The sequence below is a fragment of the Aspergillus glaucus genome (genome assembly GCF_001890805.1).
Source record: "Aspergillus glaucus CBS 516.65 unplaced genomic scaffold ASPGLscaffold_14, whole genome shotgun sequence".
In the NCBI taxonomy this organism is placed as follows: Eukaryota; Fungi; Ascomycota; class Eurotiomycetes; order Eurotiales; family Aspergillaceae; genus Aspergillus; species Aspergillus glaucus.
The window spans coordinates 165,422-189,775 of record NW_019170466.1 but is presented as its reverse complement, the minus strand read 5'-3'; the positions used below and the strand labels follow the sequence as shown (position 1 = coordinate 189,775).

General features: G+C 49.7%; 10 protein-coding genes and 1 non-coding gene across 11 annotated transcripts; 3 read left to right on the top strand and 8 right to left on the bottom strand.

Moving 5' to 3' along the window:
- Positions 1-41: 41 nt before the first annotated feature.
- On the bottom strand, positions 42-1,971 carry ASPGLDRAFT_486000 (glutamate decarboxylase). The gene is made up of 4 exons (XM_022546929.1): positions 1,623-1,971; positions 1,540-1,567; positions 322-1,487; positions 42-270 (listed from the first exon to the last, which is right to left on the bottom strand). The coding sequence occupies exons 1-4, from the start codon at positions 1,865-1,867 to the stop codon at positions 165-167; spliced, it is 1,545 nt and encodes a 514-aa protein (XP_022399366.1). The 5' UTR covers positions 1,868-1,971; the 3' UTR covers positions 42-164.
- Positions 1,972-3,926: 1,955 nt separating this feature from the next.
- ASPGLDRAFT_48770 (uncharacterized protein) lies at positions 3,927-6,491 on the bottom strand. Its single transcript, XM_022546968.1, has 3 exons — positions 6,375-6,491; positions 4,599-6,305; positions 3,927-4,529 (listed from the first exon to the last, which is right to left on the bottom strand). Exons 2-3 carry the CDS (start codon positions 6,176-6,178, stop codon positions 4,007-4,009), a joined length of 2,103 nt encoding a protein of 700 aa, XP_022399365.1. The 5' UTR covers positions 6,179-6,305; positions 6,375-6,491; the 3' UTR covers positions 3,927-4,006.
- Positions 6,492-6,847: 356 nt separating this feature from the next.
- ASPGLDRAFT_36791 (uncharacterized protein) lies at positions 6,848-7,303 on the bottom strand (the record flags this gene model as incomplete). Its single annotated transcript, XM_022544737.1, has 2 exons — positions 6,848-7,137; positions 7,189-7,303. The coding sequence occupies 2 exons, from the start codon at positions 7,301-7,303 to the stop codon at positions 6,848-6,850; spliced, it is 405 nt and encodes a 134-aa protein (XP_022399364.1).
- Positions 7,304-9,593: 2,290 nt separating this feature from the next.
- On the bottom strand, positions 9,594-10,490 carry ASPGLDRAFT_36790 (SGNH/GDSL hydrolase family protein; the record flags this gene model as incomplete). Its single annotated transcript, XM_022544736.1, has 2 exons — positions 9,594-10,252; positions 10,340-10,490. 2 exons carry the CDS (start codon positions 10,488-10,490, stop codon positions 9,594-9,596), a joined length of 810 nt encoding a protein of 269 aa, XP_022399363.1.
- Positions 10,410-13,237, bottom strand: ASPGLDRAFT_48767 (Zn(II)2Cys6 transcription factor). Its single transcript, XM_022546967.1, has 5 exons — positions 13,044-13,237; positions 12,824-12,952; positions 12,076-12,763; positions 11,492-12,028; positions 10,410-11,424 (listed from the first exon to the last, which is right to left on the bottom strand). The coding sequence occupies exons 1-5, from the start codon at positions 13,124-13,126 to the stop codon at positions 10,774-10,776; spliced, it is 2,088 nt and encodes a 695-aa protein (XP_022399362.1). The 5' UTR covers positions 13,127-13,237; the 3' UTR covers positions 10,410-10,773.
- A 166-nt stretch (positions 13,238-13,403) lies between these two features.
- Positions 13,404-15,004, top strand: ASPGLDRAFT_48766 (uncharacterized protein). Its single transcript, XM_022546966.1, has one exon. It carries the CDS (start codon positions 13,562-13,564, stop codon positions 14,903-14,905), a length of 1,344 nt encoding a protein of 447 aa, XP_022399361.1. The 5' UTR covers positions 13,404-13,561; the 3' UTR covers positions 14,906-15,004.
- A 110-nt stretch (positions 15,005-15,114) lies between these two features.
- On the top strand, positions 15,115-15,709 carry ASPGLDRAFT_485361 (uncharacterized protein). Its single transcript, XM_022546915.1, has one exon. The coding sequence runs from the start codon at positions 15,208-15,210 to the stop codon at positions 15,637-15,639; it is 432 nt and encodes a 143-aa protein (XP_022399360.1). The 5' UTR covers positions 15,115-15,207; the 3' UTR covers positions 15,640-15,709.
- Positions 15,710-17,096: 1,387 nt separating this feature from the next.
- On the bottom strand, positions 17,097-19,448 carry ASPGLDRAFT_48765 (uncharacterized protein). Its single transcript, XM_022546965.1, has 4 exons — positions 19,384-19,448; positions 19,081-19,188; positions 18,637-18,998; positions 17,097-18,586 (listed from the first exon to the last, which is right to left on the bottom strand). Exons 2-4 carry the CDS (start codon positions 19,176-19,178, stop codon positions 17,436-17,438), a joined length of 1,611 nt encoding a protein of 536 aa, XP_022399359.1. The 5' UTR covers positions 19,179-19,188; positions 19,384-19,448; the 3' UTR covers positions 17,097-17,435.
- Positions 19,449-20,393: 945 nt separating this feature from the next.
- ASPGLDRAFT_t106 lies at positions 20,394-20,465 on the bottom strand. Its single transcript has one exon. It is a non-coding gene; the product is annotated as a tRNA-Arg (tRNA).
- Positions 20,466-21,098: 633 nt separating this feature from the next.
- On the top strand, positions 21,099-22,460 carry ASPGLDRAFT_48764 (uncharacterized protein). Its single transcript, XM_022546964.1, has 2 exons — positions 21,099-21,724; positions 21,776-22,460. The coding sequence occupies exons 1-2, from the start codon at positions 21,379-21,381 to the stop codon at positions 22,057-22,059; spliced, it is 630 nt and encodes a 209-aa protein (XP_022399358.1). The 5' UTR covers positions 21,099-21,378; the 3' UTR covers positions 22,060-22,460.
- A 579-nt stretch (positions 22,461-23,039) lies between these two features.
- ASPGLDRAFT_129387 (guanine nucleotide exchange factor SDO1) lies at positions 23,040-24,171 on the bottom strand (the record flags this gene model as incomplete). Its single annotated transcript, XM_022540889.1, has 2 exons — positions 23,040-24,049; positions 24,105-24,171. The coding sequence occupies 2 exons, from the start codon at positions 24,169-24,171 to the stop codon at positions 23,040-23,042; spliced, it is 1,077 nt and encodes a 358-aa protein (XP_022399357.1).
- Positions 24,172-24,354: the final 183 nt, after the last annotated feature.

Sequence of the window (24,354 nt, the reverse complement as noted above, 5' to 3'; positions counted from 1 at the left end):
GATGATGATAAATAATACACGACGATCAGACAATTATATCAGACACGATTCACAAATGTTAAAAAAGATATAAATATAGTGGCGATGGCTGAGGCTGAAAGTATAACTATTCCTTTTACGAGTACGCCTCGCTAGCTAGGCTTTAACTATTTAAAAGCTGTCCTCTAGCACACCCCGTGAGTCTTTCCCGTCTGGCCCTGCAACGAGTGCTTCTCGCCCTTGTATTCCGGGTGGTTATGCTGCGACTTGTGCGAGTTTGTCCGGATGTACCTGTTTATGTCAGCGCTGAGACAGTTAACTACGGTACTAAAGGGAACATACGAAGTGTACGTGTCCAACATCTTCTCGTCCATCTCCTGCAACGTCTTCATACCCAATTGGATATCCGTCAACAGCGCCTGGCACCGTCCCATGGTGAAGTCCTCGCGCACAACCACACGCATCAACTTGAGCTTATTGCTGTTCGGCGCCATCGTGTACGCCGGCACAATCCATCCCCGTTCGCGCAGCTGGTGAGCCAACGCGAACTCATCATAGAACCCAGAGCGATCCGAGGGTAGACAGAATGCCACGACGGGCAGTCCGTTGCCACTACGCTGGCTGATGATTTTGAACCCTTGCTCTTCCAAACGCGCGGCAAGGAAGTCCGCGATCTTGGTGATGTTGAGCATGATGGACCGGTAGCCGTGCTTGCCCAGACGAATCATCTGGTAGTACTGGCCGATGACCTGCGAAGCACCCTTGGAGAAGTTGAGGGTGAAACTGGCCTGTTCCGCACCCAGGTAGTTGATGTTAAAGATCAGCTCTTGGGGAAGGTATTCCGGCGAGCGCCAGACGACCCAGCCCACACCAGGGTAGACCAGACCGTACTTGTGGCCAGAGACGTTGATTGAGACGACCCGTTCCAGACGGAAGTCCCAGACCAGGTCCGGCTTGACGAAGGGAGCGACGAAGCCACCGCTGGCCGCGTCGACGTGAATAGGGGTGTCCAGTCCGCGCTCGATCAGGAGGTCGTTGATGCCCTTGACGTCTTCATACTCACCAGTGTAGGTGGTGCCCATGATGGCACAAATACCAATGGTGTTCTCGTCGACGAGATCCACAGCCTGCTGGGGATCGATGACGTAGCGTTCCTCGGTACAGTAGACATAGCGCTCTTCAATGTCAAAGTACCGAGCGGCCTTTTCCCAGCAGACCTGCACAGCACTATTCATGACGATGTTGGGCTTGGAAGTGTCCTTGCCCTCAGCCTTCCGCTTGTTCTGCCAGGCCTTCTTCATGGCCAACGTGCCCAGCATGATGGCCTCGGAGGATCCGATGGTCGAGGTACCCATGGGATGCTCGTTCTCACTGGTGACGGGAGCATTGAACATCCGGGCGATCATGTTGACGCAGCGGTTCTGGATCTCAGCGGACTGGGGGTATTCCTCGTAGTCGATGAAGTTCTTGCTGAAGGACTCCGACATGAGTTTTTCGACTTCATCTTCCTGTTTCTGTTAGCCATTTCCCCATATCCAGGACAATTCCACTGGAACATACCATGTATGTGGTGACGAAACTCGCCAGGCTACAACATTAGCCGGGTCCTCAATCATTCTCAGGGGGGGGGGGGGGGAACATACTTCAGCATCGGGTTACCATCCAGACTCAATTCATCCTTGATCAACCGATAAGCGACATCACGAGGCATCTCTCGCTCCGGCATCTCCAATCCTGGCATCTGCTGAATAGCAAACCGACTGCCATACACGCTGGAGGCGTAATTGTCACCATCCTGCACGGGAGTATCGAGCTGAATGGCCGCCAACCGGTCGGCAGCGTCCTGGTCAGAGGGCTGGTTTTTCTTAATCTGAGCGAGGTGGACCATTGTGTACTGTAGAGAATAGAAATCTGTATGAGAAGATGAGAGAAGGGAGGAGAGATCGAGGGGTATCAAGGACCCCTCAGTCTATACTTGTACTCCGGAGTATTCAGCTGGACCGGCCCCTCCGGTCCAGACTTGGCTTCAAAGCTTAGCCTTGATTATCGACAAGTGAGCAGTAGCCACGAAGCAACTTGGAACTCCACTGATTGCTTCATTCAATTCCCGCAGTGGATTCCATTACATAGTGTTTTGGATATAAACTGCAGTAACCAGTCAATATCAAGTATCCCGGCCTGTGTTTTCTCTCCGAGCAAACATTCTACGTCATGGCCCCACGGCATGTGGGGTGTGGCTGGTGGATGGTGGCTGGCGGCTGCCTGAATTTGTGGCTGAGCGTATACATCGTGATGAATACGTACCTCTCTCTACAACCGTGGATAACACAACGAATTACGAGAAGGGATTGCTGCGTTTGTTAGAGATGTCAACATTTTTAAAAGAGTCTCCATATTCTCAACGCCAGTCAAACCGCCAGTTAATGGGAGGAAAGAGGCCGCTTGATGAAAGGCGCAACCTGATTCGTGGGAACAATAAGATTGTTGAGAATGGTTGGCTTGATCTTGGATACCTTGTTGGTGGCCTTGAGATTTTGGTGCCTGGAAAATATCTTGAGTAACAGTGACGGCTACGTTAAAATTTATGTACAGGTGCAATTAAGTCTCTTTTCCAATATACTCTCCATAAGGGTGATGGGTTTCCATCTGGTACAGCTGCTTACTGCCGTGTGTGCTTTGCATTAAGTACCTATATCTTCTTGCTACAATATATGGCCATCCATAATGGAAGCTATGAAATGATACGAAATTCCAGCGTTGGTTTCTTGCTAATTAGGGATAGTTAAATTGATGAAAAGCCTGGATTTAAATTCATCCACTATAGCTCTACAACTAGAAGGGACTTTTTCCTTTACCACCCTCTCAGTAATAAATCACAGACTCTACAAGTTTCCAAAGACCTCGACTCCATGAGCTCTCTATAGTATACCACGATTTGAATTCAACTAACATCATGAGAGAATAGTCAATCGTCACCTCTGAGTTTGGTTAACGTCATTGCTTACTGCCTTTCAACCACCTTTCTGCTTCTTCATATCAAGTCGGTGCCATCCATTCATCTTAATCCTATAGCATACGCTTAGCCCGCCTCGCGAGAATAATTGCTCTGGCCAAAATTCCAACCGGTGTTTCCGGAAGGATGGAATGTCTAATACAGGAGCGTGTTCCTACAGTAATCTAGCTATTCAGCGGTAAACAATGTTATCGAATAACTATGTATCAAGGATGAGTATCATTGATCTCAAACTGTACATTCTGTGTAATGGCACGGTAAAGACTGTCTTCAACGTGTTCACAACTCAATGCGGGGCCATGAGAGCCCAGCATTGAGTCTTGCTTTACACGACCTTCGGGCTATGAATGCTCAGTCTTTTATAGTATCCTTCTCACCACATTGAGTCCATCTCTGACTACGCATTCTCAGCTTAACCCTAGCCAAAAATTGGGCGGATGGGTCAGTTGAATTCCCTACATGTCAAATACTTCTAGCTAATTCATCCAGTCAGCGCTCCGCCAAATTATAAAGAAACGGGAAGGAGAATACACAAATCAAATATTTTGTCATAAGTCATCACTAGGATGCAATAAGAAGAGGTTGCTGGAACCGTTTCATTTCAGGGATGATAAACACCAGGATTTGGCTCTGAAATTTGGTCATATCTTGAAGCCGTTCACATCTTTTCCCTTGAAAATCTGGGTCTGGCGTGGATACAGCAAGTACATAACCGACATGGACCATTCCATTGGCCTCGCCAAGAACCCATTTTGGATTCTGCCAAAATACCTGAAATGGACCCGGCTCACGAAGCACAGACTTTTAGATTGATCCACGAACGACAAATATCCGGAAAACTGGAAAAAATCACGGTGCTGCCGTAGAGCACAGGATGACCAGGAAGAACTGTGATGTCCGCGACATCGAGGTGTTCCATGAGTGTAAACAAAGAACAGCGATGAAATTAACTAGATGATCATAGTTCTCCTATATAGCCCAGCGGAATCTATAGCTCCAATTACATAGTACCAACTACTGATTAACCTCATGATACCTAATATCTCGTCTCGCACCAACATTAAACCAACCCGAAGGTCCCAATCGCTGATTCAAACCCAAGCCCACCTCCTCGTACAACTCTGGTGACTTCAGCAGTCTCGCTGATTCCGGTGTCTGCGGCGTCAAAGGCATTTCCAATTCCTCGACATTGAAAACCGCCTTACCAGGGCTCTGGCCCTGGTCCCGTCCATCCTTGAAAGAGATGTCTGCGTCATTGATATGGTCCGGAAGAGGATCCAATCCCTTGACGTCTTCTGCGTTGAAGACTGTCGATATATTGGCGATCCGGGTTGTTCGGAGGATGGTGGAGAATTTGGTGCTGTAGGATCCGTGGTTGAAAAAGTAGATTATTACGCCGAGGGCGACGCTGATCATGGAGACTCCGAGGGCGATGCCGTAGGCTGTCCAAAGGATGCGTTGGGAGTAGGAGTAGACGTTGTGGTAGGCGGTCATAGTCACGTTCACATCTGGCATCGGTGAGGTGGTGTAGTTCGGTCTTGTATCGCAGTAGTCGGTCAGTCTTGTTTTTCAAGTGGTCGAAGCAAAGGGAATGGAAAAAACATACTGGAATCGGTTAGAGCTCATCATTGAAACTGTGATATTTTGAAACATTTTCTCCAGGGCATCGGACAAGGAAAGTGCCGTGCTTGCAGGCTGGCTCGCTGGCAGGCCATTCTTGGAATTGTTCCATTGATTGTTTGAGCTCATGGCTGCATAGAGAAAATTCAGCTCCTTTGTTCTTGCTAATGGAGTCAGCATGACATTTGTATTGTCAAGCTCTATTACTGTCTCATTAGCACCCCAGTTGATCTCGTTTCCGTTAGCTTTGAGAGAATCAAGTTGGCGAGTGGTTTTCTGGTGTATCTCTCCAGAAAGGAAGTCTCCAAGTTCGTCTATGATGGACATGTAAGAGTATCTCTCCATTTGGTCAAGATCTTTCGTTGAGGGATTTTCTATGTTCATCGTCTGCGACATGCCTATGGGAATCGCTTCGTTCGAGAACTGGATATGTGGTATCCGGACATCTTGCTGGCCATTGACGTAGGTAAAATTGGCCTCGTAAGATGCGTTGTACAATTTGCAATTCAAAATCACCGCATCCAACGTTGTGCCATTCAATTCATTCTCTGTGCGGTCACCCTGTTCCGCCATATGAGGAAATGTCGCTATGAACATGGATATAGGGTCGGTTGGGCGCTCATCGGTCTCGGGCGCTCCCGCGGGGTTTCCTTTGTTGATGCGTAAACTATATGTGCTATCTACATTGTGCTTCTCAAACGGCAGGGTTTTATTCGTGGAACTAGTGTCGGCTGGCCATGCCAGGTACCCAAAAGTGTAGGCCACGCGAGCCAGGTCTTTTCGATCATCAACACCAAAGGTGCTGATATTGAGTATTGCAGACTGCACATTCTGCGTAATAGCGCGGTGGGTATCGTCGTCGACATGCTCACATTTCAGTGCGGGGCCATAAAATTCCAGTGTCCACGACGAGTTGATTGAAGGAGGCTTGATTGGCATAATATTCCCCTGAACGGCTGTATTGACCAGGATACGCTGAACTTCTGGTTTGCTAGTCTCGTACATGAATTGGGGACTATTGGCGTAATCCATCAAGGTAGCAAACTTGAATTGCCGAAAATCAACACGAGGAACTCTCATGAGCGTGGTGTTCGAAAAGGATGCCATGTGAACGCTCAATGTCGCAGGAGTAATAACAGTCGCCACTGGCAAAAGCCATGCAATGCAGGCAAGCAACATGCTGAAGGGGTAATGCCGCCATAAAACATAATCAAGCACCATGAATCCATTCTTCAAAGTAGAAAAGAGGTCGTCAATTAGACCAATGCTTCTCATGCGACCTTTGATTGCTTTCCATGCAAATTGATCGAAGACGGTTGAGACAGCGATTCCAAGAAGAGACTTGACGAGCAATGCGAATAGAGTGCCAATTGAGACGTTGAACTGCTGGTCCGAGATACTATAGAAGGAAGCTATCGAGGACAAGGGGTCGCTGTCGAGGACCGGTTCACCGTCGAGGTTATCGTAGAAAAGATGGTGCCCGATTGCAGAGCCAAGAGCTGCCAGGAGGGTCGATACCATGATAATCGGCGCGGAGCATCGTAAATTGAGTGGGAACCACGCCATGCTGCGTTGTTGAAAACAGAACGACGAAGGGAAGAACCACAACCCAGCAAGAAAGAAGAATTAACTATCTTGTGGCGTACATCTCGAGGGGATAGGAGCGTTTGTTGAGTCCGAAATCCAAACAAGGCTGAAGCACATGATAAGCGCCAGAAAAAGAAACCACAGAATGAGACTTGGCTGCATGGGACAAACATACAGGGATCAAAGGACAGCTAATCGTATCAATTTGGGACGATGGAAAAAGGCAACTAGAAGAGGGGGGTGGAGATGAAAATAATTAGACGTCGGCTTCATCTACTTTGTAGTAAATGAATGGTACACACCCTCTTTCCGGAAGGGGGAAAAGGAAAGACTGGTCGATATTGGATGGATACATCGAGTCTTTTCGACTTCTTTGATGTCCAGACCCTCGAACATCATCGTTAAACAGAACCTCAATAATTCCAAATACACCGGCAGCCACGATGCACCGTGCGTTTTTCTACTGTTACGGGTCTAACCGTAATTTTAATCCGCGCTTTCCTTATGTAGCGCATTGCAGAGAATCAGCTGGAAAAGGAAATATTCGTGATTATGGACAATCCTTCCAAATATCGAACTTGCGGGGTATCATAGTCGTTGACCGGAGCATCCGTCAACTTTCGCTAATTACAAAATTGAAAAAAAAAATCATACCAAGCACAACATCTTTTTCCACCAAAGCACAAATGCAGCCCTCCCCACTTCTAACTCATCCTTATCCTCATCATCTATAGGCTCCGGTAACGACTCCCGAACCACAATCGGCCTGCGCAAGTGGTAGAATGTCTCTCGGCAAAACGGACAACTCCCATCTTTTGTACAGAGCCATTTGTCTATACATTGTTTATGAATGAGATGGTTGCAGGGGAGACGTCGGAATATCGAGTCGTGGGTCATGTCGTCGAAGCAGAGGGGGCATGTTTCGGGGAGGTGGCCGTCTTGTTTGGTTAGCTATCGGCTGCGGGTCTTGAAATATGTGGTATACTTACTATCATCTGGATAGTCAAGGCCCAGGAAGCAGGGCATCCGGGCTTGTTCGACATCTCGGGCATGTAATGGTCCCTTTTCGGCTTGTGAGGGGACATAGATATCGGGATCGGACATGGTATATACTGTGGAGACAACTGATAAAAGAGGATGCATAGAGAGGCCAGTAGGAAGGTTTAAATATGTGGGTATAGAAGTAGCAATAAGACTAAAATAATGGTTGAATCGAATGACGTCTGAAGTTGAAGTTATCGGAGTTTCATAGATCGTTTCCAACGGGCACTTGAAACCTTTTATTTACATCGGCAGCATCGGGTTCTAATGACCTGTTTATCAGTCTCTCGAATGAGTCTTTAAAATTTTCCTGCCGGGCTTCCGAATATCGCGCGTCCGTTCGTCGAGATGACTCGTATGGTACGCATGGCGGCGATCCCTCGGCCAACTTTCGGCCAACTGGCTCGCGGTGGCCAGACTTGTCATTTACAAATCGATTGCACTTTAAATATCCCGGAGAATAAACTGAGGCATTAAAAGCCAACAAGAACGCATGTGAGGTTTATGCACGTGTAAACGGCACGTCAACCATTTTGCCGAATACTTCGAGGGCTGTCAAATTAAGCTCCCGGGCGATTATCTGAAATATTTCTATTTATTGCTCCATCATTTCCGATTAACTCCCGATTCCGGAAGTGAGAATAGCAATGGTTTGTGCAGTTCGCCTTTCGCATAGGAGCGGTAAGGGATTGATCTGAAGATCGCGATTTGAGACTGCTAGATTATACCCCTATATTCCCTCGCAGGATCCCTCCTAACCCATAATGACTGTGAATTACAATACTTAGTCAACCCAGCCAAACCATAACTACTCAACTTCAATCCCACTACACTTATATCCGCCAAACGGGACAGTCGGCCCCAATTCAAAATGCGTATTCACCCACACTGTCCCAGCTTCCAATTGACTCGCCATAGCAATTGCTTTCTCAATGTCTTTACTCCAAACTGAGGCACTCAGTCCCGTATCGGTGTTATTCGCACGATCGATCACGCTGACGCTGTCCGACTCGGACCACTTTAGGAGAGGGAGGATGGGAGCGAAGGGTTCTTCTGTTACGACTCTTGGATCGTCGGGTGCTCCTCACAGGCGGTACTGGTTTGATCGGAGCTCATATTCTCAATGAGCTCTTTGCGCGCGGGTATGCTTCCTCAGTTTCTCGGTTCCCTTTCGGTTCCATGTCCAATATCAATCCAGGCACACGGTTGTGGCAGCCGTCCGATCTCAGCTCAAAGGCCAGCAACTTCTCCGCCAGTATAACCCCGACGTGGCAAAACGGGTATCTACAGTGATAGTAGAGGACATCAGCAGAGAAGGCGCCTTTGATCAGGCCATCCAAGCAGCTCCGTTCGACTTCGTGATCCACTCCACCAGTCCCCACTACTACCGTCCCGGTAATCCCGAGGAGGACATGCTTCGACCTGCTATCCGTGGCAAACTATCTAGACTCACTGAACGATGTCAACACATCCAAATCACGGATCCGGGACATCATCCTCGGCAAGTTCCGCGCTGCTATTCCACCGACTGAACTGTACTTATGGGTTGATGTTCGCGATGTCGCACATGCCCACTTTCAGGCTATCGATGTCCGGAAGCGGAAAATGAGAGGTTTATGGTGACCTCTGGGCACTACAATAACAAGGCAATTGTGGAGATTATCCGGGAAGAGTTTCCGCAGCTCGAGGAGAGACTTCCGTAGGAAGATCTGGTGGGGGATTTGCCGGCGGATGTGTATTATTTAGATAACTCCAGGTCTGTGGATGTTTTGAGTGTTGAGTATCGGGCTTTGCGGGAGTTTGTGAGAGATACTCTCGCCCTCATAGTGCGTCCTCATAGTCCCTGGGAGCCACAAGGATTAGCAGCATCGGAGAATTTGGGACGTATCAGACGATCACAGAGTCCGAGTTATATTCCCTGTGAGAATGAATTGCAGCAACCCTGTGACAACTGATTTCACGCACACCAAGCATACACCATTTCACGTGGAAATCGGATGGTCAGAGTCTCCCATTACCGGCCCGAACCCTGAGCAGCCATAGTCATTCCAAGCCCCTTTTATGTGATGCAGCAATCCAGAAGGATCTACGCATGTTCTTGACCGGGGAAAGTCGATCATTGTCTACGAATGAAGCTAGAGTAAAATAGTCAAAAGTCAAGTTTTTCTTTTTTGAACTCAGAGGGCACCACAGGCCCTAAAATCCATAGTATTTGCAGCACGGTCTATATTTAGTCATAGTTGAAGAAATAGACGAAAAAGCATTCTAATTTTCTCCCTCGTGCTCGCTCTAGGAGGGAGGTCAGAGCAAAAATCGTTCTGTCCATGAAATATAACAAAAGGCGAGATAGAATCTAGTTCTCAGGCTCTTGAAGGAAACCCTTCACCGCAGCCTCTTGAATGCTATTGAACCAAATCCAGGCCATCTTCTTGTATCCCACATCGCCAGGGTGCGTGCCATCGACAAGATCATGAATCTCAGGTCCTTCTCCAGTATACATGTCCGCAAGCACAACCCTCTTCTGACTGGCTGACTTCTGCTCAATCAAGGCCCGAATTTGGTCATTGACGCGTAAAACCCGTGAGTCGACTCTTTGGTCCGCATTGATCACCAGAGTCGATAGGATAACGGTTGACTGGGGAGACGCTAGCCAGAGATATTCAAGCAGGTCACTTGTGCGTTTCCCGAAAGCTTCAATTTCAAAGCTCTGCAGGCAGTCATTGGACCCAGCATTGACCGTGAAGATGTTTGGCTTGAGCTTTGCGACCGACTTTTTGGCTTTTTTCTCAATCTCATCGATTCGGAACCCACGCCACCCCTCATGGTCGTTAGCTTCCATAGAGCCCGTCTTTCGTGATCCCACCATGCGGATATCACAGTCGCAGGACTGGAGCAGCTCTAAAAGGGATTTTCTATAGCCGTTTAGATCCGACGATCCAACGCCTTGCGTGATCGATCCGCCTAATGGCATTAGGCGCAACGAAACGCCTGCCAAAGTTGGTGGAGACTCGCCTACACAATCGTGAGTTAGCAGACTGCGGCTAGTGAGAGTAGTTCAGCAAATCAAATTCTCTGACGACTAGACTATGGCAGACTGACCATGCGGTGTAAGGGATGAATAGCTGTGAGCCCTCTCAGGTGTCGAGAAACGAGTCACCATGTTTTTCAAAGAAGAGCGGTTGCAGAACAGAATGTCTAGGTTTGGAGATAGCGCCCGCTGCCAGGCAGAAGACAAAGCCAGCCGTAGCATTTTGTCTAGATGGTAGACGAGAGGGTTAGCTGGGCGAAAAGTGAAGAGGCCACGTCTCGGACCTCGGCGTATTGTTCCAGCCCCCGAGCGGAACAGGAGATACCAGACCGAACTACGTATTTTAAGCTGATTATTGCCACGAGGTCGAATGAAGTAAGCTGGTGAGGTCCTGATCAAAAGGTGGCCCAGATTCATTAAAATTCAGCCTTACGATCTGCCGTCCGGTCAAGGTGATCATAATATACAATCACGGCCCCCAAATGCCCTAATCATGGATCATCCCTCAACTTCCATAATCAAAATCAAGCTGATAAAAGCTCTGTGAGTCATTCTCTCTGACGGCATCTTCCAAAAATTGTGTGTCGAGCGCTGGTTGGGACAAGAGCCTCTGTAGCGACGAATCGGCCCACGCCATGGCACCCGTCAACTCCTCTCGCGGTAAATTCTGGGAAAGCTGAGACATTGTTGGTTCTGGAATGATCGAGGTTTCGAGAACACTGAGCGTCTCGGGGTGCATCATCATTTTAGTATGCGCATTCAGCGCTGCTTCAATCGCATTGACATGATGACAATACTCGTGAGCGACATGGCTCCCAGCGTCCTTGAGCTGATTTAAAAGTCGCGAGGCCTCTTCGAATGAACCGCGAACGGCCTGGTCGTCTTTTCCATCTAAGATGCTTGAAATTGCCAGGACGGTCAACGAAGAGAACAGATATTGCGTGAAAAAGCAATCAAATGTAACGAAAGAGCCGTCAATCCAAGCGTGAGTCAAAAGCTGTGTCGAATGCCGCGCACACCGAATACAGGCTTCTGACAACGCCGATGCCCCCGCAGGCACTTCGGGCGCTGATGGGGGTTGACTAGCTTCCCGCGAGGCCGCAACCTGGACCCGCAACATGTGTAGTAGAATTGGACGGGTTGCGAGAATCACGCACTGCGGAACTGTGAGTGGAAGGATCAAGATGCAGATGAAGAGATAGGGGAACAAGATAAATGCAGACCTGATGAAATGAGAGATGTAGCGAGACCACTTTCAGGTCATTTGGTCCCTCTGATGACTTGTCGAGTTGTAAGCTGGGCGGTAGCTGATCCACCCAGGCTTGGAGATCTTGCAGAGCATGGTGCACGCGGGTCGAGAATTGCCTATCCTGATGGGGTCGGCGGAGGCTGTATACAGACCGGATGACACTGGTAAAATGGCATGCCAACTTGACGCTGGCTCTCTGATACTCGCAATCAGACACATCGCTGGCAGAGTCACTATTTGCAGCCTGATCACTGAGAGATTTCTTTGATGGAAGGTCGATCTCAATCTCGTCGTCCTGGATCGCGGCCGGGTGGCCAAGATTGGCTCCCCACATGCGATCAAAGATGTACACGCTCCAGAACAAGCGTTTTCGGTGCTCCCGGGCGCTGGGGTCCGAGAGCTGTGATTCTGAGATATTAAGATGTAGGCCCGTGACTATGGTAGAGCGCATGGCCGTACCCGACAGAATGTAGGCACTATACCGCCGATTGAGTGCCAGGGAATATATTGACTTGATCACAATTAGCAGCAGATTAAAGAGAGAGAAAGACCACATACAAGTAGCAAAAAAGTCTCGATAGAGTCCATTCCAGGGCGCTCTTCGAAAAAGCCGAGCATTTTTGATGCCTGTGCAAAGTATGCCATGCCCGGGTAACCCTGGATAGAGGCAACTTTCGCTGCATAAAGCTCTCCAATGGCGAAAAGCGCCCAGAACTTGCAGCGAAGCACCGGCCCGCCCCATGTAGGATCAAGAAAGATTTGAGTCAGTTGTTCGATCACCGTACCTGGGTGAACAATGCAATAACAGCGACTGATGTACTTCAACGAAGCTTCTATCAGGAACCTTGCTCTTGATTGACTGGGCCAGGCGGCCCCCGACTCCCCCACAGCCATCAACGTTTCATTGTTTGCGTAATTGACGCGAAGAAGATGAGAGGGCTCGGGGACCCGGGGATCAGATATGACCTGGCGAAACCGGGTCGCAAATGCCGTGTCGGCAGCTTCGCCGATGAGTATCGGAGTATGAAACACATTTCGATTATCAAACCAGGGTCTATAGCTGAATGTTGGATTTATTCCCCGTTCTTCATGCTCGGCTGGTTCGAGATCGGGCCCGGGTGGTAGAGACCGTGGAGTATGTTCGATATGACTTTGGCTCGGATCAGGGGGATGGCTGTCCTGGGTGTGCCCGGCATTCACCTGCCCCTTGAGACGGTCGATCTCCTCGAAGAGCCCATTAATGAAACTGCAACCCGTCAGTACTATTCCATAGCGCCACATCTGTACTAATCGCTGATTGATCGACCTTTCGGTAACTTTGAGGGTCCGGTTGCGCTGAGGGTATGAGCACAAGGTGCCTTTCTCGGCCTGTAGGCAGTTTTGGCAAGGTTTACCCCCGGGGCACTTGATCTTCTTCCCATGGCATCGATGACATCTGTATCCATGGGGGGGGTTCGTTGTGTCAGTCAGCCACAATGCCAGAATTCTACGTCACTGCAGGCCAGCACACTGAAGGAGGCTCTCACGCGATGATTCTGTTCGTTGGCAGGAAGCTGCGAACGTGACCCGTTGCCCTGTTGTCATTTCTTGACTGCGAACGTCTCTGCATACTGTTGCAGAACGTATGCGGGTGAGCAGAGTCGTGGCCGGAGAAACGCAGAACGACCGAGATACAAGAAGACCGGGCTGTTCCATTTTATGGACCCAATCGGTCAGTAGGACAAATCCCGGGGTGGACTCGGCAGAGAAGATGCGGTGCCGAACGTTGGACCCCACCCTTCGGGATCGATGTGCAACCTCCGCCGACACAGACACAATAATAGTCATGTCGGAGAACCAAGTTCAGGAACAAATTCCATGGATTCGTTTCATTCCCAATGTCCAAGAGCTGAGCCGCGTCAACCTCTGGCAGCACCGGTCTTCGGAATTCAGCCGTTCGCCTAGTTGAGGTTTCAACTTTCAACGGCCGAGCAGCTTTCGCCCGAGGTGGATGCGATATCAAAATGCTTGATATTGACAGTGTCCTGCGCGGACGCCTGCGTCAATGTTGTTCAACATCCCCTTCGTCAAGACTACCTCTGACAAGCCTGGCAAAATGGAGTACTCTCATCACCTGAACTCTAAACGTTTTGACAAGAACGCCGAGTCCGAGGCAGCTGTGTGTATGCAAAACCTTGCCAACTGGGCACCGGCTGTCGATGAGATTCGCACCTGGCCTGAATATACTCCTCAGTCCCTACATGCACTCCCTGGCCTCGCCAAGAAAGTAGGCATTGGCCAGCTCTTCGCGAAAGATGAGAGCATGCGATTCGGCACGGCTCTAGGGTCCTTCAAAGCGCTGGGCGCACCTTACGCTGTGTACAGAATCTTGGTCGACGAAGTCTATTCGAAGACAGGAGTGCGGCCATCTTCTGCCGAGCTACGTACTTCGAAGTACCGCGATATCACTCAACAGGTGACCGTTTGCGTCGCCACGGATGGCAACCAAGGCCGCGGCCTTGCTTACGGGGCTAAGACCTTTGGGTGTCGCTGTGTTGACTATATCCACGGCCATGTCAGCGAAGGTCGTGCCAAGATTATGAAGGAGCTCGAGGCAGTGGTGATTCGGATCGATGGCGAATACGAGGCATCCGTGGCTCGAGCCAAAGAAGACGCCCGTATGAATGGATGGTACTTTGTGAGCAGCACATCCTGGTCCGACTTCGACAATGGCATTCCTCAGCACGTCATGAATGCGTACATGGTGGTCCTCGAGGAGGCACTGGGCATGATCCCGTCGGTGGACAAGATCACTCACGTTTTCGTTTGCGGCGGCGTAGGAAGTATTGCGGCAGCGATCTTCCAGGGGTTTTACCGAAGTTTCCTCCAAATTTTCCAGACAACCATCACCACCCCCTCTCACAGCTTCCCACGGTTCATCGTCGTTGAGCCAAAGGAGGCGGACTGCCTGTTCCAAAGCGCTAGGAATGGAGAGACACGCCAGTCTGAGGGAACACTGCACACTGTTATGGCTGGTTTGGCCTGCCGCGCACCGTCTCCTGCCGCCTGGAAGGTACTCACTTGGCTCGCTAGCGACTTTGTTGCAGTACCTGATTCCGCTGCGGTGGAGGGCATGAAGGCGTTGGCGAGTGGAAGCGAGGGTGATGTTCCAGTAGTTTGCGGAGAATCCTCGGCGGCTAGCTTTGGCGTCATGCTGGAATCAGCGACGGATACAAATTTGCGGGAGAATCTCGGTCTGGATGACAGTAGTCAGGCCATCTTTTTCGGGCTGGAGGGGGCTACCGATCCGTCGATTTATGAATATCTTGTCGGAAAGTCTGCTCAGTCTGTTTTTGAGTCCCAAGGACGCTTTTCAGCCAGAAACTCGGACTACACGTCCAGTATCTAGGCCAACCACACCGTTGTTTAATATTATTGTTAGACTAGCTATAATAATTTCGATAGAAGTATTGAAATACCTGGCACCAGAAGCCAGACCACTCTTCCCACCTACATTGGTCTTTGATTGCGAGTGTCCGCTATACATAGTATGACGACTGCAGAACTTGGTCAATGTAAAAGTGCCCAGAACGGAGAGACTATTTGCGTGCCTAAAAGCCCTAGAACAGTCCCCGGAGTAGACTCTCGGTGAACGTCCGCCGGAGCCGGCAACGGTCACCGACAAGGTTGCCCTTCCTCGCTATCAAGAAGATGTCTGTCCGAAATGGATCGCCTTTCAGTTCTGAGGGTATACCAAATGCCTTGGAACTGGAGGTCGCAAAATTCCAACACTCACAATTCCTCCCTTTTATCTGCCCTCCGTTGTCTGACAGGGAAGGAGTTCCGATCCTCGAGCAGTTGATTTCTCAGAGCCTCGTTGAAGTATCGCATATCACCTATCAGGATTTCTTGCCATTTTCCGCCGCGGGTATTTTTCAGTCTAAACTCCAATCCGGCAATGGAATCGGTCGACCGATGGGTACGACAGAATCTTCGTCAAACCAGAAAAGGCTCGAAGAAGCGTTAGGAATGGAGTTATTGGACCTTGACAACTGGTATGCGTGTGCTCAGCGGCAAAGCTTGGAGACGGTTAGTAAGGAGCTAGGGTTCGCTCTGGGGGGGTCTTCTGTAGCCTTCAAATGAAATGCTTTCCTATGTAGATAGATGTTGGGTACCAGACTGGCTATACATAGCCCTCTACAGTCAAAAGCCTTTTCAATTAGAGTTTTTCCTCTATTGTTAGCCATGCCAGGTCCCAGAACAAGTGTTTAAAGTGTTACACCAGCTATGTCTAGATGCCCGCAGCATATAAAGAACTTAGATAGGCTGGCACATGCTGTTCTGTAGAAAATAAATCCATAATGAAGCCAGCAAGACATTACTTGTCACTTTCAAAGAGGAACTACCAGAATTCTGCTAATGTTAGACACTCATGCAGTGGTAGTACAAGATGCATAATTTGGCAATTCACTGGAAATGCAAGAATTTTAAGAGTTCAAACACCATGTATCAAACATACATGTAGTACTAGAGCCATGAGACAGGTGATGATTGATCCTTCCATTTTCCAAGTTGACATCTCAGATCTCTGTTCAACCCCAGAGCTCAATACTACATACACATTTATAAAGACGAACTGAAAAAGAAGTTCGTCTGAGTTTTGTCACAGTGGATGCAAAAGTCTTTGTCGACAAAAATCAACAACGAGATGCCTAAGAAGACATTAGGGAAGGGGGAGACGGAGGAGGAGTCTGTATTTGGAAATGAATCAGCGCCCTCTGTCTCTTTGGTCCTATAGACGTATTTCCAGCTTTCGTGGGGGTTTAGGTAACTTCCCATCTGTGTATTGAGCGGGAGAGCACACAGTGAGCTGCCAGCAACTTAGGATGAATATGGGCATTGGTGTAAGTACTCCCGACAGCTTGATTTCTCTCTATCTCAGAGACGAACTATTAATAGAGGGGGTTTGCGCTTTGCAGTTCACGAGACCACATAGTGTCAGATGCCGTTGAACAAGTGATTTGGTCGATTTGTCGAATCTCTCATCGAACCTCATCCAAGTGTTCTTCTACGTTTCTCACCCGATCATCGTTCCATATTCGACGTCGGTTGGTCACGGTGGCTGGTATCCAGTATCTAATGCTGACAATGGAGACTACACTTCACGATATCATGATCTATTCTTCCAGTCTCAAAAACACCAACCTCAATGGCGTGTCTTCGATCTTCAACCTTGCAAACAACAAGGGTGCGAATGATACTCAGGATCACCGACAAGGTTAAAGCAACCATTCGGCTCACAGTGTCGCTTACAGTACCATTTTCTCTAGAAGTAGATCGAGCTCGGGACGAAATCAAGTGTTCTAAAATCTCGGGGAACAGTTGTTCTCGACCCCGGAGCTAAGTTCAGGCGATTGTGGTTGTCTATGGTTGAGATTATCGCGCGAGGTGATACCGCTGTTTATTTCTGATCACATAGAAGCCAGCGTTAAGTGGTTTTCACGACGCCGTTTTCTGCTACGATATCCATTCTTCACCAGCCTCATGTCTACACCCCTTCTTAACTACAGATCTAACAGAAAAGAGAAAGGAAAAAAGTATTCCCAAAATAATAGTGACACTGAGCAATTAAACAATAGCACTAGAACCTAGTTGTGCAACGCACACCAGCTCGTATAGGTACATATATATTCCATTCCATCCAGCCATATCATACATCATGTCAGTCAATTCCATGCTCGTGTCGCAGTGTTTTTCTGTGTCTTTCTGTCTTTCTTGTAAGTCTTCGTCGAATTAGGTAAATCAAAATCAATATTTTGCCATGATTATAACCTTGGTATCATAACCCCGGGCAGTGAGTGTCAAAATAAAAGCGCAAAAAGCAAATAGCAAATCACAAAGGAAATAACAAAGGAAATCGAAGATCAAAGGGGATTGGCTTATTTATCACCCTTGACCTTCTTCTTCAACCAGCCGAAGAACCCGCTCTTGCGCTTTTCGGCTTTCTCGGCCTTCACCTGTTCGGCCTTGTCCTTGCCTCCTTGTTCGACCTTGGCGAGGTTGTCGCGTGCGGATTGCTCTGCCTTGCCGGCGGCCATCTTGGCCTGTTCGGGCTTTTTGATGACGGGTTCGGGTGATTGGGCAGCCTCTTGGTCGGCTGTGGCGGCCTTATCGGCGGGTGCTGCTATTCCGGGTGCGGCGGCACCGGCGGCGGCTTCAGGCTTAGTAGGTTCAGGTTGAGCTTCGGGCTTAGGCTCGGGCTTAGTCTCCGGCTTGGTTTCCGGGACAGCCTCCTTGGGAGCCTCCTTAGGCGCCTCAACGGCCTTCTCCTTGGCAACCTCAGGAGCGGTCGTAGCAGCAGGGGCCGCGGCAGGCTCGACAGCCGGAGCGGCAGCGACAGGAGCAGCAATCTCTGGTTCCGCCACCTTTTCAGGCTGGGCGGGAACTGCTTCCGTCACTGGGGCTTCAGCAGCCTTGGTCTCTGCTGCAGCCGCAGCAGCGGGCTCAGAATCGACCGGCGCAGCAGCAATCTCTGGTTCCGCCACCTTTTCAGGCTGAGCGGGAACTGCTTCCGTCACTGGGGCTTCAGCAGCCTTGGTCTCTGTAGCAGCCGCAGCAGCGGGTTCAGCATCGACCGGTGCAGCAGCAGGGGCAACGACAGCGGGGGCCGCGGCCGCAGCTGGAGCCTCCTTGGTAGCGTTTACATCGGCCACTTCCTTGCCACCTGTAGCAATATCCTTGGACTCCTTGTGCAAGTCCTTGGTCTCATCCGAATTGAGGCCAGAAACGACCTGGCCAGCAGGCTCAGCCTCAGCCGGTTCACCCTCCACCTTGGGCATCTTGGGAGGCTTCTGCTCCTCCTTGAAGAACAGAGGGGTCTCGTAGGGGCGCTTGGCGTGGATAGCCTCGACGTTGTCAGCGGGTGGCTGTGTGGTTTCTCTAGGGCGTTCAGGAAGCGTTGTAACTGGAGCTGTCGTCTCCTCGACCGCCGGGGCAGATGGTGTCTCTACTGTCTCGGTGGGTTTGGTAACGATCTCATCAGGGGCGGAAATCAATGTCGACTCCTTGGCAGTCGCTTCAGGAAGGATGACTGTTCTCCATTAGTATAAGCATGGCGCGAATTCCAAGAGGCTGTCTCACCTGCACCCTCCTGGTCCCCTCCATCGAGAATTCCAATGTGACCCTCCTTGGAAGCCTGCACCTTGTCCACAGCCTCCTGCACACTGTCTTTCTTGACCACCTCTGCAACCTCTGGCTCGGGCTCTGCAATAGGCTCCGGCGCAGGTTCCGGCGCGGGTTCCGACACGGTCTTCTCAGCCTCCTTCACCGGTTCAACCTCCGCGGACTCAGGCGCGGCCGTAGGAATTTTCGAAGTGGTATCGGGAGCAACGATGGCGGTCGAGTCAGCCGTCGCGGAAGCAGGCGCGTCCTTGGCCTGGGTTGTCTTCTCAACTTCGCCTTCAGCCTTTGCGACATTCTCTTCGACCTGGTGACCGGGGGTTCTACACGAGTTTGTCAGCTTCTGTCCGCTAGCGCTTTCTCTCTAGAACCACAGCGCATAAGCGCAGCATGCGCGCAACTTACAAAGTCTCCTTGACATCAGTGGCGACGTTCTTGGGGGCAGCCGCCGCCGCGGCCTTGGCTTTGGACTTGGCTTTGTTCTTTCCACCTTTCTTGGGCATCTTGCTTGAACTGGGAGCTGTGTCAGTTGGAGGTCTGCAGTGATAACGCACGGACACGACAGCGATCAAGGTGGCTGTCAAGTTGCCACGTATGGGGGTGGTTTGTGTGGTGTCGCGTGGTGAAGCGCACAGAAGAGAAGGAAGTGAGATCCGGGAGGAAAAATGCGAAATATGCAGGACTTTAAGGGAACGGGACGCGACTTACTCAAAAGTGACACGCAACGGTAGGGAGAAGGGCGTTGAGAGCAAGCTGGGGAGAAGAGAGGAGGACAGAAAGAAGAAAAGAAAGGGATGGGGTTGTTTGGTTTCTGTTTTCGGGGAACGTTAATCCGGGGTCTATGCTGGATTGAGCAACGCTAGGTGTACTATACTAGTAGAGTATATAGACTGAACTGTAGGACTGTAAATTGTAGAAGAGTATCTTTATTCTGAGTGTCTGGATACAATAAAAATAGAATCTATTGCAATTATCGCCTCCATTGTGTCTTTTGAGTCAGCGCGTCCAGACCAAAGGGTTCCAACGGTTTGCCAGGGCCACAGGGCTGGAATGTAGGGACATAGTGGGTTCTGCAGTCTGCTTATGTCTACTTGTATCCGTATCTGTGTCTGCGTCTGCATCTGTGTCTGTGTCTGTGTCTGTGTCTATATATCTATCTACTGTACAAGTCTGGGTATGTCCTCTATCAATCTCTGAAAGTTCTGTCAATTTATGCATCCGGCGATCCGGTCGCGTGCCTGCAGCAGCACGAGGAGTATTCATTGGTTGTCCACGTGGGTCATGCCAGCTATACGAACCTATCCGATATATATCTGACTTGTATACACTGTGCTAGCGTTACTATATCTATTCCATACAGGAACATATTACTCAATGGGGAACCCCAGGAACGCTGTCAGGCGGATTACATCATCCTTCCGCGTTCAGGTCGATGATGATATTGAGGCTGAATAAGGATAAAGTGATGACAGCTGCCAAGTGCTTACCGGTGCATCTCTTACCTTACCAGTATTCTTGCATAGGCTGAATATATACCGACACGCAACCCTATAAAAACAAACATATAAGTGACATCATGTCTCACGTTCACCGCAATCAGAAGACAGGTCATATCTGGAGTACCCCAGATGGAGTTACAGCACTGTTCTCGTCTACATGTACAGCTACTCAGAATAATAGTAAAATAAATACACAGCAAAAACAAAAACAAAAACAAATGACCGACGCAGGGGTCGAACCTGCAATCTCTTGATTCGTAGTCAAGCGCCTTACCATTGGGCCAGCCGGCCTTATTGGTACTTCGTAACCCCAATTTAATATATGTACCAATCACAAAAAGAACCACCGGAAGAAGCGTGCCGAGTGGAGGCGCTGGCGGGGCAGAGCGCATTGGCACCCACCGAACTAAGCCGGTTTAGGGTGGAAAAGTGACGTTGGAGTTCTAGTCCTCTTCGACAAACCATGGTCCGTATTGTTACGATAACGTACGGTACCTTGGATGTTCTCTGCTGGCCTTGCCGATCGGAATGCGTTGGCCATTCTGGAATTCTTCTTTGCATTGCCACCTGTTCTCTGTATCTGTTATCTGTACGAGTACGAGTACGTACAGTCAAGTCAGATCTTATTCTATAATTACTTGTAGAAATATACAGAAGTAGAATAAGAACATCTTCTAGTACCCGTGGTATCGGTATCATATTCTAGAACCTAGTGCAATTGCAACATTGTGGGATGTTGCATAGGGCGTATTGTAACTTTGGCCGATTACCCTATGGGGCAGCACGGATACCGTACCATACAGTACGTAAAGAGTAAGTCCGGAATCTCCGCCCGCTTATCGAGGATAATGCGGGATTATGACTACGCTCGATTACTATTCTGATTCTTATTGCCCAGATTTCCTCTTCTCTTCCTCTGTTCCTCTGTTCTCCTCTCTTCCTGTTCCATTCACTCTAAAGACACTCTCCTCTCCATATTATTATTCTGTATACTCACAGCGATGATCCCACGGGATTCCCGCTGCATCGTTCTTCGCCTGTGCTTGCACACCCTCCCCCGCGTCTCCCTGCTTGGGACTCGTCTGCTTCCGTAAAGGGCTCCGACTTGACGCTATTCGTTCTCGTCTCGATTATCTAGACTCGACTCGCCCTGTATCCCTGTCACCTATCATTCCTTTCCACCATATTCAACGACACAATCAGAATGGCGCTTCGAGACAGAGTTAAACGAGTTTTCCGCCGCTCCTCCCTCACGGCCGCCCCCAAGACCAACCGGAATGGCATCAAAATCGAATACTACCGTCGCAATGAGGTTCCCAAGTCGAAATTCAAGGGGCCGTTCGATCCAGAGCACCAAAAACAACTGGCAGCATGGTCTTTCCAGACGGCCACGGCTGAGCGTCCACGTTCGCAAGATCTTTCACTCTCCCCGTGTACCTCGTTACCCGACTACATGAGACCGCCGCAACAAAATCGACCCCAGGAGGATGAGGAGGTTGCCCCGGATCAAGTGACAGAAGAGCCTGCTCCGGATGCAGATGTCATGGACAGTAAGTTTTCTATGTACTTGGCTTTGTTTATCAAAAATATTGACCAATTAGCCTCTCCTACTGTCACTCAGGTTGAAGACACCCAACGCCAGGCGGATGGGGGTTCGCAATCTTCCACCATGGTCAATCCCGATAGTTACAGCGGTTCGATGATGACCCTGCTTCCCGAAAACCACCGAGACGGTTCGATATGCAACATCAAGGAAACCGTTCGTTACACTTCTCCCGTCTTACGAACCGCATCTCCCCCGCCCATGTCGCCCAAGAGTGCCGCCTACATGCCATTCTCTCCTGACGATCTGGCACGAGCGTTGAACGCAGTGCAGATCTATTAACCAATTACATCCTTTTATTTGTGACATTATCAACCATTGGCATTCCCGCGGACACTGGTGTACGCTGTATTCCTTTTACGACTGATCTGTCCGACTTCGAACTCTGGGCATTATTTTTTATGACTTACTGTACCGCTTCAGATCCGGTAAAGGCGTGAACTGGCGTTGCTTGCATTGTTTGTCGTTTGACAAGCACCCCTTGGCTTTTTGTTTGCTTTGCTTTACTTTGCTTACGCATGCATTCGAGCGTGTATACCCGTGATGGATTTTCTTTTTGTTTCAGTCATGCATGCATGGTCCGAGTCGACCACTGCCACGCAATTCTCTTCGCTGTATCTATGCTGCTAGAATTTAGATCGTACTTGAATTTACACATATATCTTCAAGAATTAACATTACCCCATATTACTCCGTACTCGTACTCCATATCCGTGCACAGATAACTAGCAGATAGTACTTTGTTAACCCGCCAGCACCGACCATTCTCTGCCCCGGCTAACACCCCCATTCTCCATTCTTGGCAACTATCACCCCCGCCAAGACGATAGCAACCCTCGTTGGTCGCCTAGCACCTGACGTGCCAATCGCGATCGACCGGGCGAACTTTGTCGCTAGGAGGCATAGTTTATTTAGTACCTGATAGTCTAGACTTAGGGGTTGTTTGGTGGTTATAGGTAACTATCGATGGGTACTATGTACGTATTATGTATGTGTACTGTGTGTAGAGAGGGGACGGGGTTCGATGGGGTCCTACGAGTATGAGGGAGGGGTATCGGGGTCGAGGCTAGTTGGATAGTTGGGGATAATACGAATACGAAGACGGAGGGCTTCCGAGGGATCTGATTGTAAATACTATGTGGGAACAAAATGAATTGAATGGATATCTAACTTTTAACCAATCATGACTCTCATCGGATATATACCCAGCAGCTCTATACAAACAGAACACACGGTACAAGCAACACAGAGAAAATGCGTGTTTACTCCTCCTGCGTAACAGTCATATCCAGAACCTCCACCCTACCCCTTCCACGAGTCTCATTACTCACAAACTCATTCAAGCCCTTGTAAGCACCCGGATCCGCGAACCCCACGACTTCCCATTCATCACCACCGATGACCTCTTGTGTCTCGACGGATTCGATGTAGCTCAGGATCTTGTCTTTAACGGTGCCGGGCTGTTTTGTTGGTGTTTCTGCGTCGGAGTCTTTTGCGGATTGTTTCGATTCCTTTGCAGGTGGTGCAGGTGGGTCGAATTCATCGTCGGAATCGCCCTTGCGTGATTTCTTGTTGCCTTTCCCGCCCTTCTTGTTCTTTGGTTTCGATGATCCTCCGCCGCTAGATGGCTCTTCTTTCTTGTTTGCGCCGCCGTCGTTGGCCCCGGGAGCAGCCTTGATAGCTTGCTTGAGTAAGTTCACAGGACAAGTAATCCGTAGACGCATACGAGCCCGCATAACAGGAATCGGCTGCCACGCAATAAGCGCCTTCATAGCCTCCAATGCCTGACTCTTCGCCGACTTATTCGGATCAACGCCCCTCCACAACGGTTTCCGCGGCGCCGCCGGCCTCCCCTCCTCACTCGCAGCTTCCGCCTCGGCACTCTGCACCTGCGCCTGCTGCCCACTCGCCGAACTTAGCTGATCCAACGCCTTCGAAATCATCCCCGACGTATAAACCCTCTTCGTCCCCGGATCGACTAACCGCCCGGACACAATATCCAGCATCTCCTTCTCGACGCGCTCTTGGATATCTTTGCGCTCGCGCTCGCCGACTTGCACTTCGCCTTTGCGGAGGATTTCTTGCCGGATTTCGTCTTGGGGGACGGAGGGGCCGAAGGATTTGGATAGTTCGGCGGAGGGGGCGGTTTGGGCTTTTGAGACGGAGAGGAAGATTGTAGGGACTTGGAGGACGTTGTCGAGGTCTTTTTCGGCGCCGGAGCGGTATTCTAATAGTTTGTTTTTGTAGCAGGCGAGTTCGAAGCGTTTTTTGCCTGTTCATTCAGTTAGTATCTGATGGGTATAGTAAGAGGGGAGAGGTGGGCGCACCCTTCTTCAGTCGCACGACTGAGACGTTGGTGAATTTGATCTGGTTGGAGGGTTGGTTGATAGGCATTTTGGCGTTTAGAGACGTGCTATCTCTCTCTGTTGACAGTACTTCGTAGAAGGATACCTGCTCAAAAATCAAAAATCATAACTAACTACAATGACGCAGGCCTGACTCAGCCGGATGCGCTGTTTATCCGCCAGCCACCGTCCTGAGCGCTGATTGGCTGCCTCCCTATCACCTCGGGCATTT

What these genes read in the sequence shown, in the direction of transcription:
- ASPGLDRAFT_486000 (XM_022546929.1), bottom strand. Translation starts at nt 1,867, where the DNA reads ATGGTCCACCTCGCTCAGATTAAGAAAAACCAGCCCTCTGACCAGGAC. An exon ending in GATGGTAACCCGATGCTGAA is followed by an intron (nt 1,568 to 1,622) that starts GTATGTTCCCCC and finishes CTAATGTTGTAG; the next exon opens with CCTGGCGAGTTTCGTCACCA. An exon ending in ATGTTGGACACGTACACTTC is followed by an intron (nt 271 to 321) that starts GTATGTTCCCTT and finishes TGACATAAACAG; the next exon opens with GTACATCCGGACAAACTCGC.
- ASPGLDRAFT_48770 (XM_022546968.1), bottom strand. Translation starts at nt 6,178, where the DNA reads ATGGCGTGGTTCCCACTCAATTTACGATGCTCCGCGCCGATTATCATG. An exon ending in ATGAGCTCTAACCGATTCCA is followed by an intron (nt 4,530 to 4,598) that starts GTATGTTTTTTC and finishes CTGCGATACAAG; the next exon opens with ACCGAACTACACCACCTCAC.
- ASPGLDRAFT_48767 (XM_022546967.1), bottom strand. Translation starts at nt 13,126, where the DNA reads ATGCAGAGACGTTCGCAGTCAAGAAATGACAACAGGGCAACGGGTCAC. An exon ending in CCAACGAACAGAATCATCGC is followed by an intron (nt 12,953 to 13,043) that starts GTGAGAGCCTCC and finishes CCATGGATACAG; the next exon opens with ATGTCATCGATGCCATGGGA. An exon ending in ACCCTCAAAGTTACCGAAAG is followed by an intron (nt 12,764 to 12,823) that starts GTCGATCAATCA and finishes GACGGGTTGCAG; the next exon opens with TTTCATTAATGGGCTCTTCG.
- ASPGLDRAFT_48766 (XM_022546966.1), top strand. Translation starts at nt 13,562, where the DNA reads ATGTTGTTCAACATCCCCTTCGTCAAGACTACCTCTGACAAGCCTGGC.
- ASPGLDRAFT_485361 (XM_022546915.1), top strand. Translation starts at nt 15,208, where the DNA reads ATGTCTGTCCGAAATGGATCGCCTTTCAGTTCTGAGGGTATACCAAAT.
- ASPGLDRAFT_48765 (XM_022546965.1), bottom strand. Translation starts at nt 19,178, where the DNA reads ATGCCCAAGAAAGGTGGAAAGAACAAAGCCAAGTCCAAAGCCAAGGCC. An exon ending in ACTGATGTCAAGGAGACTTT is followed by an intron (nt 18,999 to 19,080) that starts GTAAGTTGCGCG and finishes AAACTCGTGTAG; the next exon opens with AACCCCCGGTCACCAGGTCG. An exon ending in AGGGGACCAGGAGGGTGCAG is followed by an intron (nt 18,587 to 18,636) that starts GTGAGACAGCCT and finishes AATGGAGAACAG; the next exon opens with TCATCCTTCCTGAAGCGACT.
- ASPGLDRAFT_48764 (XM_022546964.1), top strand. Translation starts at nt 21,379, where the DNA reads ATGGCGCTTCGAGACAGAGTTAAACGAGTTTTCCGCCGCTCCTCCCTC. An exon ending in GGATGCAGATGTCATGGACA is followed by an intron (nt 21,725 to 21,775) that starts GTAAGTTTTCTA and finishes TTGACCAATTAG; the next exon opens with CCTCTCCTACTGTCACTCAG.